The sequence below is a fragment of the Carcharhinus amblyrhynchos genome, chromosome 6, assembly GCF_965287045.1.
Source record: "Carcharhinus amblyrhynchos chromosome 6, sCarAmb.v2.hapA, whole genome shotgun sequence".
Lineage (NCBI taxonomy): Eukaryota > Metazoa > Chordata > Chondrichthyes > Carcharhiniformes > Carcharhinidae > Carcharhinus > Carcharhinus amblyrhynchos.
The window spans coordinates 92,954,675-92,969,263 of NC_137329.1; the positions used below are offsets into that span (position 1 = coordinate 92,954,675).

A 14,589-nucleotide genomic window follows, 5' to 3' on the forward strand; every position below is an offset into this window, starting at 1 on the left:
CCAACTAACAGGGAGTACTCCTCCTCCTCCCTGTTTATCATACATATACACTTATTCATTATTTTTTCTTAAATAATAAGCTTCTTTCTGCTGTCCATTCCTGTTCATATAATGCTACAATTATTTCTGACCACTCTTTAATAATGGATTTACTACTAGATGGCAAAGCTGAATCATGTTTCTTCAGTGATTTAATACACGTGCGCCCGGATGATGACTTTCTGTCGGTCCAAATACATGTTGTTATAGATATTAGCGCTACCTCTTTTTAAGATCAATTTCATTGCTCAATGTTGTTCTTAGACTAATAGGTAAAATATTAACTATGGTTTAGAGTCTATTTCTCCTTCCATTATTTCTCCTGACCAGACTGGATTTATCTCATTTTTTAACATTTGGCAACTCTTTGATGGTATGTATAACTCCTCAACCACAAAACCCTCAGAGATTTTAACTTCTTTAGATGGCAACAAGGCCTTTGATTATGTCGAGTGAAGCTACCTTTTTTTATGGTTTGGAGAAATTTGGATTTGTCATACTTCATGTCTTGGGTTACATGGTTATCGACCAAAACAAATAATACCCATTCTGAATATTTCCCTTTTTGTTGAGCTGCCAAGCGAGGGGGCCACCTTTTTCCTCAAGTATTTGGTATAACATTGAGCCTATCACTATTGCACTTTGTGATGGTCAATGCATGACGGGAATACAAAGGGGTGAGATGGTTCACTGAACAGCGGGTCTCATTTTATGCAGAAGGCCTTCTCCTTTATATTACTGACCCTGCCATGTCTTTACCTATTGCTTTGTCTACTCTTGAGGAATTTGATCGTATTTCAGGTTATTAGCAGCAATTTATTTTCTTTGAATGCAGCAACTTTCCATTGCATGCAGTATCTTTTAAGATCTCCTTTAATCAATTTACCTATCTGGGAGTGCATGTAATAGACAAATTTGACCATTTCCCACTGTCCCTAGCAGGTCACATTAACCCTATCAAAATGAATTCCCTCACCAAATTTTCATGCCTTTTTCAGTATATCCCAATTTTTACCCCTAAATCATTTTTCATAAACCTGATCGTTTCTTTTCAGACTCCATTTGGAATAGAAAGATCCCAAGATTTTGCAGAACAGTTTTGCAAAGACCAAAATTTTTGGGAGGCATGGGTTTACCCAATTTCCAATTCTGTTACTGGGTTGCCAACTTTAGAGCTGTCGTATATTGGTTACAGGCAGACACTCAACTGGATGCCCCTGTCTGGTTGCGCTTAGAATCATCATTTTGTACCCCTTCCTCCTTGATGGTAGTCCTTTATTATCAACTGTAAGACCTTATGGGAGCAAGAGTTAGGTGACAAATTCACAGATGAGACTTGGGATGCAGAATTATATCATATTTGTTCCTCATCCATCTGCAGTAAATGTGGCATGAACAAGGGCTGGGATTTTACAGCCTCTCTTGTCCCAAAAGCGTAAAATCCTGCCCGAGGTCAACAGACCTTATCATGGTCCACCCTTTCACCTGTGATGGCCAGGGTGGTGGGGAGGAATTCCAGCCAAGCTTCCACTGACTGAATATCAAGGTATCGATTGATTCTGTGACATGTGTCACCAGGCCCCTGCATATATTGGCCTTGCCATGTGCTCCTCCATCCCATTCCCACTTGATTGAAGATGTGTTAAATTTTATTAAAATTAGAAAAAAATAAGGTGCACGCTAGAAGGCTTTACTACAAAATTTTACAAGATTTGGCTACCATTCTTAGCGTATTTAGAGAAATTACAACTCACACACACACCACTGTATATGGCCTGTTGTTTTCTATTTTCATTTTTAAAAATCTTATTTCATTAGCCCAAATTCCCATTTTTGTTTCTATTTATTAAAAAAAACAGCTTGTGTATGCATATATTTGGAGAGGACGTTATACACAAGTTGATTTTTTTTTTGCAAAGATCATTTTTTTTATACTGTCCTCCCTCCTCTCTGTATCATAAGACAATACAACCTGATATTTGTATTTCATGTTTAAAAATCTGTGCGCTCTCGCTCTTGATTCTTTTATGAGTGGGAACATTTTCTCCCTATCTACTTTGCCTATCCCCTCAGGATTTTGAACATGTGAATTTACAAAACTCATTCTTGGGATGTGAATGTCACTGGCAAGGTAATATCAGTATTATTATTAATGAGACAGGCATTATTGTGAATTACTTAAAAAAAATGGTTTTTCTGCCGCAGGTATTGATGGGCCAGGAGCCTTCATTAACAATGAGGTACAGGAAGTTAGCACTAAAATCCAAATCCTTTCAGTTGGACAATCCATGACAGCTTGTAATGAAGTAGAATCAGTCCTGGATTCTGCATCAAAACCAGACATCCAGGAAGTATTGGAACAAAGAGGTAGGATGGTTCACCAATCTTGTTTGTCTCTATTTAGATTATATTCAGTTAAAAGAAACAATGCCAATGTGAATACGCTAAATAGAGGATGGGATAGATAACTGTTGTACTTTATTATTGATTATATCTTTACATTTTCTACTTTTATATTGGCTGAGTAGTCACGTGTCTTTCCTCCAATCAGAGGAGTACCTAATTCCAGCTCAACCCTGAAGTATGATGTTGAAGTGTTGGACTGTCAGAGGGGGCTGTGTTTTGAATGGGAGCTTAACCCAAGATTCTGTCTACACTCGAGTGAATGTAGCACGTTCCAATTGTAATATATCCAACAACCACTGTTAGAATTGGCAAATTACTGATTGTTTAGAATGACTCAGTCTATCCATTCATAAATTTAGACAACTTTATCAGAATGCCCCTTGATCTCTTCTGTTCTACAAAAACTGCCACAATTTCTCATCTCTATCTTTGTATTTGTAGTTTCCTCTTAGTAACAATTTTTGGGTTGTATCTTCTGTATTGCCTCAACATTTGTATAGCATGGAGTCCAAAAATGGACAGGATTCTCACATATTTGATTGTATACAGTGCAGGTGATGGGATCTCACCTACTGGCTGGACAGCTGGCAAGAACCCTGCACCACCACCTTTTGGAAATAATTATTGCATTAAGTACTCACTAGGCACTTAAGTGGACAGTGATGGGTCTTCCTTGGGACATAGAACTTTGGCAGTGGAAGTCCTGCCCATGAGAGATAACACCAAGTGGAGGCTTTGTGGGCAGTGCCAGAGGGAGTGGTAGCTGCTGCTGGCAGTACACCCAGCGTTGAGGCTTGGGATCAATGAGAGATGCAGGCCACAGATGTGTGAGGGCAGGATGGGATTGTGGGAAAGGGGCTGTGGAAAGTAGTTGGCAGCAAGGGCAGGGGATGGTTCACAGTGGGCCTGCCCATTCCCAACACCAGGTCCCTCGAACATTTAGTGTGCCTTTGAATGAGGGACCCACTCCCGAGAACCCGGTTTCCTTTCTGGGCTTCCCACTTGGAGATTCCCACCACCTGCCATTGATTGAATATCACTGATGGTAAGGGGTCCGGGGGGGGGGGGGGGGGAGCGGTGGTGCGCAGGGAACACTTAGACGTTAATTGCCACTTATGGGCCTCAATTGGCACCGGAAGGCAAAGGCCATCCATGAGCATTTGCACCCCAGGGTTAATTAGGCTAAAGGGGAACAAGGCAACAGGGCCTGACCATCACCTTCCCACCCAATTAAATTCCACAACCACCTCCAAACTCGTTGAAGTCATCTTACTAAGGTTTTATATAGATTAACCTCAAATCATATATTCCATACCACTCCATAAAGCTAAGTGTTCTAGTTAGCTTTTTCTAATTGCCACATGAGATGCCACTTTCAATGATGGTGCAGACTTAATGGCTCAAATGGCCTCTTTTTGCACAGTAGGGATTCTATGGTTCTGTTCCACGATTCTAAACTTTTCCTATTCCCCATTCCAAATGCAATCTTTACTTTTTGTTTTTCCCTCAGACTTAAGTGATGTCAAAATCCATATATCCCTTTTTGTATTGATTTCTCTAATTGTGAGAGACAGTGATGTCTATGTGGTCAAATAGCCTACTGGCATTCACTGTCTGTTAATTTTTTTTTGTGCAGAAATTCCAATTTTAAAAAAGTATACATTTTTGAAACCTTTAAATATGGGGTAAATAAACTACTTATAAATACAGGAATCTCTGGAAGCATGAACTTTGAAGAAGCAGATGAGGAGAATGACAATACTTCAAGCTCACAGAGTTACGAAAATGTCAGGCCCTTGTCTGCCACCAGCAAGCAATCAAACAAGGTAAGCGATTAATTATGCTGAAGAAGTTTGACTTTAAAGAAGTACTGTAGTCCCTTCAGGGAGAGAAAGCGGTAAAACAATTATGTGATGCTGCTCAAAATAGTCCAAGATGTTATTAGTACTTTCTCTACATTGCATTAGAATGTTTCCGAAATTGAACACACAAAGGTCACAACTCCTAGGCCTCTTGCTGGATTATTTTGTAATTATCAATCTAATTTTCATCCTTCATTCTTCTATTTATATAAAAATATCTTTTTTTCCCATTCTCAGAAGTTTACAACATCCTGTCAGCAACTTCTCTGACAATGTGGCTTAGAATTCACTATGGTCTATGTGGGCATAAAGTCAAATTTCTTCATTCTGTGATATGCTGCTGTGCATATTACAGATAGGCTTTTAGCTCTGAAGTGAAATTAAAATCTGCACTTTTGTATAACTGTGTCAACAAAAGTGCAGGAATTTGCCTGGTGGAGGCATTGATGTGAGGGGAGATGTTTCTGGGCTGCTGCTGGGTTCATTTTGTAACCAAACAGGAAGAAAGGTGTGACTGGTATTTTTCTATGCTCTGTTGTAAAGCTGTCAAAAAGCACCAGTGCTTTGAAATGCCAGACGTTGTCCTGGAAGAAAGCACTGACCTAAGTAAGTGGGCAAAAGAAAATACCTTCCTGAAAGAAATGTTCAAAATATTAGATCATACTTTTTGCTCACAGGACTTAAATTAAAATCCAGGGGTTGGATTGTAAGCATCCCTTCTGGCTATTAGTGTTATTTGTATTACTTGAGGTTGAGCACGTATATGTGGAGTGCATTGACTGGATGGTTACTTGAGCACATAAAGAGACATTTACTGATTCAGGAATGGAGTCAGAAGATGTTTCACTGTAATGTTTCATTCTGTGACTGACTGTATTCCAGATAAAGACTGGTTCTAGTTTCTTCCTTCATCAACTGACTATCAGGACAATAACATAGGGCCCTGTATGAAAAAGGTTTAGACAATTTAGTCTTGAGGATATAAGTATGTTCTCTGTGTCATGTAACTAATGGCCCAACTCAGTTCTTTAGCAATTTCTCAACAAAGGCCAGCAATTTTCACTGAGGAAAAAAGAAGATAGAGAATTGTTTTAATATAAAGTAAAATAATTTTTTTGCATACAGATGAACTGAGAGAGGTACTTCCCCAAGCTGCTGCTCGAGTTCAGAAACAGTTTTCAATAGCCTAGTGAATGGTTAAATTCACCAATTTTGCACCTCTACTGGGAGCTGGATTCGGAGTTGAGTTATTAGAGATAGGGTCACTCACTATATCTTTGATTCATTCACCTGTGCTCCTTTTCAGCATAGTTTTCAAATGGTAAATTTATCTCTTGTCTCAACATTGTTTCAGTGAGTACAGCCCAACAATGCAAATTTGCCATTATTTGATAATAGATACTCTTAATTTTGTGATGGTCAAGAAGATGATGGCCACATGCAGTGTATTACTCAGCCGTAGACATCAGATGTCTCTGGTTTAATTTTCAGTTTTTACTGCACCCCCCACCCCGAGATGAGATGCTACATTTTTTTCTCAGTTCCCAGCCTAAAGCGGAGAGAAAATCTGCCAGCTTTTTCACTTCCATTTTCAAACATGACTGCTTGAAAGTCCTTCGGTGCAGATTGGTTAAACAGAGTTTGGGACTCCGTTGTGATGTCCTGTTTGTCTGAATTGTCTACCATCTTTATTCCAACACTCATTTTTTTTTTCAACTTCAGTCCCATGCTTCTGATCTACGGACATCTGGTGTGCAGAGGAGAGGGTTGGGATGGCAACCTCCTCGTGAACCTGCTTCTGGGCCTGGCGAAACGTGCCATTTACAGGTCTAGACAGCAGGTGATCGAGGGGACCGTCCATCCTGACTGTCTGCTCCTCTACCGTGGCTATGTTCGTGGCCAGGTGTCCATGGAGAGGGAGCGTGCTGTGTCCACGGGTGCAGTTGACGCCTTCTGCACCTGTTGGACACCACAGGGGCTGGAGTGCATTATTGACCCTAATAATCACATTTTAATTTGACATTTTTAAGTTTCCTTTGTACTTTGTTTTTGTTCGGGCTATTCCCCTTCCTTTCGGGGAGCTGCCCCTTTTACTTTGTGCTGATTTAATTTGAGTTTGTTTTATTTAGTTTGACCTTAAGAATGCTTGCTTAATCAAGATATCAAAAGGATACTGGAACCATAGCATAATCCAATAAATTAGAAATATCAGGTGTGGGTAAAAGAAAATTGCTTTGAAGAAATTAGTAATAAGTCTCTGAACTCCTAATGAGGGAAATAAGTGTTCTGCTTTAGTAGCTCAAGACTTGTTTGGAGCAATCAGAAGAATGGGTCACTAAAGAGTTGGGTTAATTGCTGTAACGAGCAGGACAATTCACGATCAACCGAAATTTCCAGTAGTGATCCTGCTTTTGCTTTCAGAGCTTCTGGACTCAGCCCAAGCAGTGCTACACAGATTTGACAGATTGATTATATTTAGTTCTCCACTTCTCATTTATAGGAATCAGCTGCTGCCTCAGTTCCTTCTCCTAGCTCTGGCTTAAGCTTGATTGAGATTGACAGTTTGGAGGAGTTCGCACTGAGGCCTGCCCCTCGGGGAATAACTGTCAAATGCAGGATAACACGGGACAAGAAGGGAATGGATCGAGGTCTCTACCCAACCTATTTCATGCATCTTGAACGGGACGACGGAAAAAAGGTGAGGCAACTCACATCTGTAGCTGATGGCAAAAGCATAAAATATAAATTCACAAGCTTCAATAGTATTAATGTTTACCAGTGTTTCAAATCAAATTTTAGCACACTCTTTGGAGGAATCTGAGAACTTTTAAAAGAGGGTGATTAAATTGTCATCTTATTTTGCCTGATAAGACAGAAATGTTAGAGGAGGATCTTAAATGATTAGGAAAAATATCAATTAACAGGAAAATCACACTTGGTGCGAATTATAAGTTACACATGGAATAGCAGACACCACAGAAACTATCTCACGAACCTTCTAGACCAGGAGTTTCCAAACCATGGATTGTGACTCTGCTCAACAACTCTTTCCCATTGCTCACATTCTGGGATTGCATCAATTTCAAACATTAAATGAGGCCATCATGGGGGAAAAAAGGGAAACACCTATACAATCCCAGTTCCAACTGATCAATTCTGCTAAGGTGAATTCCAGTTCCTTCTCTTTGAGAGTTTAGCTGATTCTCCATAAGCAGCAACTTCCACATAATTGGGGTTCTACCCATGCAATCTTCCCTATATTCAACTTCTCAATACCACACTCTGGTTCTTCTGTTTTCTGCTCCTCTTTATCCTGTTTGCCACACAGTCTCCATATTTCAGCTGCCTTCTTGTTGGTTCTGCTTCCAAGTCACATGGGCCCATATTTATCATCCAGAAATTTATAGTTGGTCCTTTTGCATATGTTACAAACTCTTAAAAGTAGCTTTCAAATATTTTTAAGAACAATTATACATTCCCTAAACATAATTAAAAAGTTTCCTTACTGTCACTGCCTCTGGGTCAAAGGTTGCAACAATTTGACATTGCAGGTGTATTGTTTTGTTTGTATCCAAAGCTTATGTTCATACAGTATCTGGAATAGTACAGACATCGTGGGTTAACATTGCAATTCAGTTTTTTAACAGACCAATTTGAGCATGATCAAATTCCCTAATAATTTTGATAGTGTAGATGAGAAAACTTTACTCTGCATTTGACTTGGGTGGGATGGGGAAGGCACTGGTCCTGTCTTGAAGCTGATTTGGGTTTGGGGAGAGATAATTTTCCCAAATATGTTTCCCTTGAGACCTCAGCTGACAGTAATGCATACTTGGAAGATTAATCTTGACTGCCATTAGTATGCCTATTTTGCAGCAGTGTTTATCGTACAGCTGGATAAACACATTGAATAACTGAAAGCTTTGAAGAGAAAATGCATTTCCTACTGGGTTGTTGTTCTGTCTGGCAAATGATAGAGTGGAGGAACTAGCTGTGATGAGAGGAGAACTCTGAAAATGTTATTACTTTATTTTACACAGCTATTTTTGTTAGCTGGAAGAAAAAGGAAAAAGAGCAAAACTTCCAATTATCTGATATCCGTTGATGCAACAGACTTGTCAAGAGAAGCCGACAGCTATGTAGGGAAATTAAGGTTGGTATCTTTTGATGGGAAAGTAAACTACAAATGATCATTTATAAAGTCTTGTACAATCTTGTAAAGGGGTTTGTGGCCTGTGCACTGACCATGATTAATATTGCTGAGTTACGTTAATATGTTATATGACTTTCATTGGTCCATCAGTACACTGGGGTTTTGTGGTATATACATTGGTCACTGATGACTTCAATTTATCTTAAAAAAACTAGCCTATTTAAAGAAAACACATTGAGGAATGACTGAGCAGGTATGAATTCCAGTCTCAGCTTTCATTTTGGATAGACCTTTTAAGGTTTTGGTGATGCATTGAAGTTTTGCAATGTCCTTTTCCTCAGAGATTTGGGCCACATTGATGGAAGAAAGTTTATTTGATAGGGAGTCTAAAACAGTTTCTCAGAACCTGTATATAGTAAAATAGGTGCAATTAGTAATCTTAACCCAGTAATGGAAATAGCAATGTTCCACTGATATCTGTAAGCTGTCCTATTGGTTGGCTAAACTGACATTCTTCAGCTGAATTAAAATAGGTTTCTTTTGTCACCTGTCTTGGAAAGGTTTGTTGGAGAAATATAAACTTTTATTAATCTGCACCTCACCTGGTGTGTTTCTGACATTAGGAGTGGATAGGTGTTCCATTGCATAGCACCAACATCCTTCACCTTTATTAACTAAAGACACGAGTAGCAGGTAACCCTCAGCAAGGCTGATTTCATTCCATTGGCTGCAAGGACAAGGTGCAGTACAGTCGTTAATCAAGACAATATCCTTCTGTAAATAGGTCTTTGGGTTGTTGAATGGCAGCATCTTAAAGCACCCTTGGATTCCAAAAATATAAGAATTGTTGTGACAAATCCTGTTAAACATGTTATTGATTTTGGCAGGGAGCCTGTTGTCCCTTTGCAACAAAAACCTTCTCAGCAAATCATAGAATATTCAGCCCATCGTGTCTGTCTGCGCTGGCGTTCCGAATGAGCAATTCGCCTAGTTGTTAATCAAAGTGCTGGATACAAATGTTTGAATGGCCAGTAATCAATATTTTGATCGTTAACCTTTGCAAGTAAGTAGCAATGAGGGTACAAATTCTGTTGGATCCCTCCAAAAATTTGTTGCATCCTTTGGTGGTGAACAGGTTCTCAATAGAACCTGAAACCAGGAAGAATTCTTATTAATGTTGTGAATCAGTATGATCTGAATTCAAAGTAATTGAGAATTTCAAGGGCTATTTAAAATTGTAGAATGGAGCCTTGAATGTCACATTAAAAGCTTAATTCATTTCCCATTAATTTTCCTGTATTTCAATTTATTTTTACTAATGTATCTTGGCATTCTGGTTTAAGACGTATCCAATGATTAGATATCTGGATCAAAATCATTCCCTTCTAAACCATCAAAGTCTTCATTTCAAACAAGGTAAAGCAGGAAAAAGAAATATTAATAGAGAAAGCATGAGTTGTCTGGTCTTGACTACAGATTTGGAGTTCCTTGAGTAGAGTTTTGATTCATTTTGCTATTCCTGCACCATTGTGGACCTATTGGCCTAATTTACCTGTTTCTGTGCTGTAAATACTTGGCCATAAAAACATCTGATTTCAGATGACTGATATGAAACTAGGGTGTCTCGCCACAGAGCAAGGACAGGCTGGTATCTGTGATTCACAATGATTTTTAAATGGGCATTACAGAGCATTGCATAAAAGATTGAAAATGTCACTGGCAGTATCTTATTGCATGTTACTTTTATATAATTGTTCACTTTTTAGTGGTGGAAGCAAATAGACAAAACTTCTTATGTCTGTGCATTTCCAACTATTTGATCACTTGTGCCTTAATATTTTGTTAATCTTGTGTTACATTTTCTTTTCATCAGGTCAAATTTAATGGGGACTAAATTTACAATCTACGATAATGGAGTAAATCCTGCAAAAGCGGTTGGGTTGCTTGATGAAGCCAATACTAGACAGGAGTTAGCAGCAATTTGCTATGTAAGTATTACAGCAGTGGATATTTCACCATTCTAAAGTCTGCAGTGCCTAATTTGGACAGCCCAATAAACAGTAACTGAAAGATTGTCAAAATATATGTTTAATGATGTTGCGGACCATATACAATTCTCTTTCGGTCTTGTTGCCTCATGGAGAAGGTACAGCTGTGTGGAAACAACAGTGACGAGGAAGTGTTACAGGCTATGAAGCTGCCAGGCTATGCACATGGGTGGCTGTGTAACTTCATAAAAAAAGCATTGTGCACGCCATCAAAATTTTACACAGAATGTTGGTAGTGATGGCTAGTTACTCTGCTATCAATTTCTGAATGTAGTTACATAATGGTGACAATGAAATGACCAGGTTGTCACAAAAATAGATCTGATAACCCAAGTGACCTTTAGGCAAGGTAAGCTTCCATCCTTATTTAGCCTGACCCTGTATGTGAATCCAGATTCACATAAACATGGTTTACTCTTAATTGCTCTCTGAAATGGCCTAGCAAGCCATTCAGCTGGTACACAAGGTGGTTCACCACAATCTGTTGAAGGCAATTGGGGATGGGTAAGTGATGCCCATATCTCGTGAACAAATAGGAAATAATGAATGTAAAACTAGATGGTGTAACTGGTTAATTACAATTTTTTTTAGCTCTTAAAGCCTAGTTAGAAAGTCAGTCCAGCCTTAATAATGAAGTGTAAGGATTTTAAATTTAAATCAAGTATAAATCCTCAGTATGAAGCAGCTTCTGGTTTGTCACCAGCTGGCAGTACAATATACGTGTAACGCTGCACAGAAAGCCATTGGGTTGCCAGTAGATCCATGAATCTAGCACCAATTGACTGAAGCAGAACATTCTCCTTTTTGCAGTACAACATCCCTCACCTAGAGCACAAAAAAGAAGGAAAAGTCTTGTTGCTACAGATATATTCAGACTGGGGGTAACCACACTGGCATAAAAATAATTATAGTGAATGATGTATATTCAAAGGCACAATGTTAGTTCAGTATAAGGACAATTACAGTGGATAACGAGCTCTTGCCCAATAATTTCCTGTAGGTACTACACTGATACATTCGGCATTACTCCTCAATATGTTCACATCCATCATTATTCTCTGCTGGCATCTTGGGCAGAAGTTTGCTGAACCTGCAGACCCTCTTCAAAAACATACACTTTTAAGATGACTTTTGTTTCTCAGGAAGATGAGTAGTTACTGGAGTCATTGGCAAATTACATTTGATTTTAAATTTCCCCAGTGATAAGAATGAGAATTCTGCACCTATGAATAAGATTACCATGAATTATTAATAGAATCAGTCACATGTTTCATTCTTTCTAGGAGACCAATGTCCTTGGCTTTAAAGGGCCACGGAAAATGACTGTTGTCATTCCAGGGATGAGCATGAATCATGAACGGGTGCCCATCAGACCTCGCAATGTAAGTCATTAAAAAAAAAAGTGGATCTCCGTGGTTAAGTGGTCTTTAAAATCAAATTATACATAGTCATACCAGGGTTTCAAGGAGCTGTTGGCATGTTAAGTAATTAATATTGCTGTAAGAAAACAAGTACTCTAAAAATATATTTAAAATCTATGGAAGGTAGAATCGGAATGTAAAATTAGGTTCCACAGGTGAAAGCAGTGATTTATTTGAATTTGAATCAAGAATGTGTATGAATTTCTGATAGGGCAAGAGTTTGAAGAGTCATTGGCAACCTTAATTTAGAATTATTTGATATTAATACAGAAGCAAAGTACTGCAAATACTGGGAACCTGAAATAAAAAACGTAAATAAATACACAGCAGGCCAGCTAGCATTTATGGAGAGAGAAATAGTTATGGTTGCAGGGCAATGAATTCTGAGACTTGAGCATGAGACAGATACATGCGCACACACACATTTGTCAGACGTGCAGTCCATAAGAGCATAAGGAATTGGAACAGTTGTCATCCAGTTGGCTTCTCGAGCATGCTCTGTTCAATAATATCATGGTTGATCTGACATTCCTCACATCCACTTTCCTGCCCTTTCCCCGTAACCCTTGATTCCCATACTGATTAAAACAAAAACTACCGCTCAGCCTTAAATGTACTGAAGGTCTCTGCCTCCCTTTGGCAAGGATTTCCAAAGACGCTCAACCCTTTGAGAGAAGAAATTCCTCCTTATTTCAGTCTTAAATTGGCATGCCTTTATTTTGAGACTATATCGTCTAGTCCTAGACTCTCCCATGAGGGGAAGTATCTTGTCAGCATCTACCCTGTCAAGTCCCTTAACCTGAATGTTTCAATAAGATTAACTCTCTTCTAAATTCCAATGACTGTCCTTAGAGTCCCACTCAACCAGCATGCATGTATATCCACTCATTCTGTGCACACACTTGCACATGACCATTCCATGCACACACACTTGCACAACCAACCAATCTACTCAAAATTCTTTGGCAACCCCAATTGACACGTTGCATGCTTTTGCCCTGTTGTGGCATGCCCCCCATCCCTGCCAAGGTCAGTGCTCCTGACCCCTGACCTGGCTGGATTCCCTTTGAATTACTTTCAGGAATAGCATTAATTCAACTATCTCAAATCTTCATTTGTTTTTTCTTGAGACAGCAAAATGGTTTCAATCCAAAAAAGGAATCTGTTGCGTATTTATAGTGATTCCTTACCAGCTGCATTGAAGCTGAACAAGACACCTTTAAGTTAATGTACACAATGTCATTGGATGTGACGTCATTGATGTTTTGCGTGGGTAACTGTGCAGAGTAGGCTTGTAGCCTGTTAGAACCATCTCCTTATTAATGCGCCTTAGATTCTTGAACCTTCGTGACCACCTAGCCTCAATCCTGCAAACACCAATATACACAACAAAGCAGTCATCTTTTGAAGCCTTTGGTTCTGTTTTAATCATACAAAATATTGACTTTATATTGACTTTAAAAATTTGATTATCTGAAGTAGTAAATAAAGTTTATTTATTAGTCACAAGTACTAAGTTCATGACATATTGTAACATGGCACTTCTCTTATGGCAAGCCAACCAGTGCCAGGCAGGCCAATTATATCCCAATCCAAATTGTTTGGGAAATTACTGAAATGCTAAGATTGGCTTATTAGAGATTGTGGCTAAGGCGCGAGTTGCCTAACCTCTTTCCAGGAGGAAAGACATTTTGAAGGTGAAGGAATGGTTTGAAGGTTTGGCTTTTCTGTGACTTGTATAAAGAATACGTATCAAATTTAGAGACCATATGGAGGACATCAAAACTGTACCTTCAGGTGTAATTTTTACATCGGAATTAAGGCATTTTGCATACTAGTATAATTTCTCTGAGGATGAGGGTGAAAGTCTTTATAATGGTTCGTGTTCTATCAGTGTCATTCCCTACTGTACAATGAAAATCTATAAATTCAAAACAAAATTTTAATAATGGACGGCATGGTGACACAGTGATTAGCACTGCTGCCTCACAGCTCCAGGGACCTGCGTTCAATTTTTGGCTTGGGTCACTGTCTGTGCGGAGTTGGCACATTCTCTCCATGTTTGTGTGGGTTTCCTTTGGGTGCTCTGGTTTCCTCCCACAGTCCAAAGATGTGCAGGTTAGGTGTGTCAGCCATGCTAAATTGCCCCTTAGTATCCTGGGATGTGTGGGTTAGAGGGATTAGCAGAGTAAATATGGGGGTTATGGGAATAGAGCTTGGGTGGGATTGTGGTCGGTACAGACTCGATGGGCCGTATGGTGGCTTTCTTCACTGTAGGGATTCTATAATTCTATGAAACAGCAATTGAATACTTAAAACACTGAAGTTGTAATTTAATTCCATTCTCATGTTCTGTGTACCAAATTTGCAACTGTTTTTACAACTGGCTGTTTAATAATTACTGTTCTGTTTTGCCTCATCTGAATTCTCTCTGTGCTGAATATGTTGCCATTTTCTGCAGTGATTACTATTGCTTTCAAACAGGAGCACGAAAGTTTGCTATTAATGTGGCAGAACAGAAATATGGAAAATCTCATTGAGCTGCACAACAAGGTGCCTGTTTGGAATGATGACACACAGTCCTATGTACTGAATTTCCATGGAAGAGTTACTCAGGCATCTGTCAAGAACTTTCAGATTGTTCATGACAATGATCGTAA

General features: G+C 39.0%; 1 protein-coding gene across 1 annotated transcript in view; it reads left to right on the plus strand.

The window, feature by feature from the left end:
• Positions 1-14,589, plus strand: part of LOC145344118 (tubby-related protein 3-like) — a 68,168-nt gene that overhangs the window by 47,059 nt on the left and 6,520 nt on the right. The window contains 7 exon segments of the mRNA XM_080190975.1: positions 2,245-2,406; positions 4,156-4,271; positions 6,808-7,005; positions 8,348-8,460; positions 10,334-10,448; positions 11,792-11,890; positions 14,414-14,585. Coding sequence (XP_080047101.1) covers positions 2,245-2,406; positions 4,156-4,271; positions 6,808-7,005; positions 8,348-8,460; positions 10,334-10,448; positions 11,792-11,890; positions 14,414-14,585 — 975 coding nt within the window.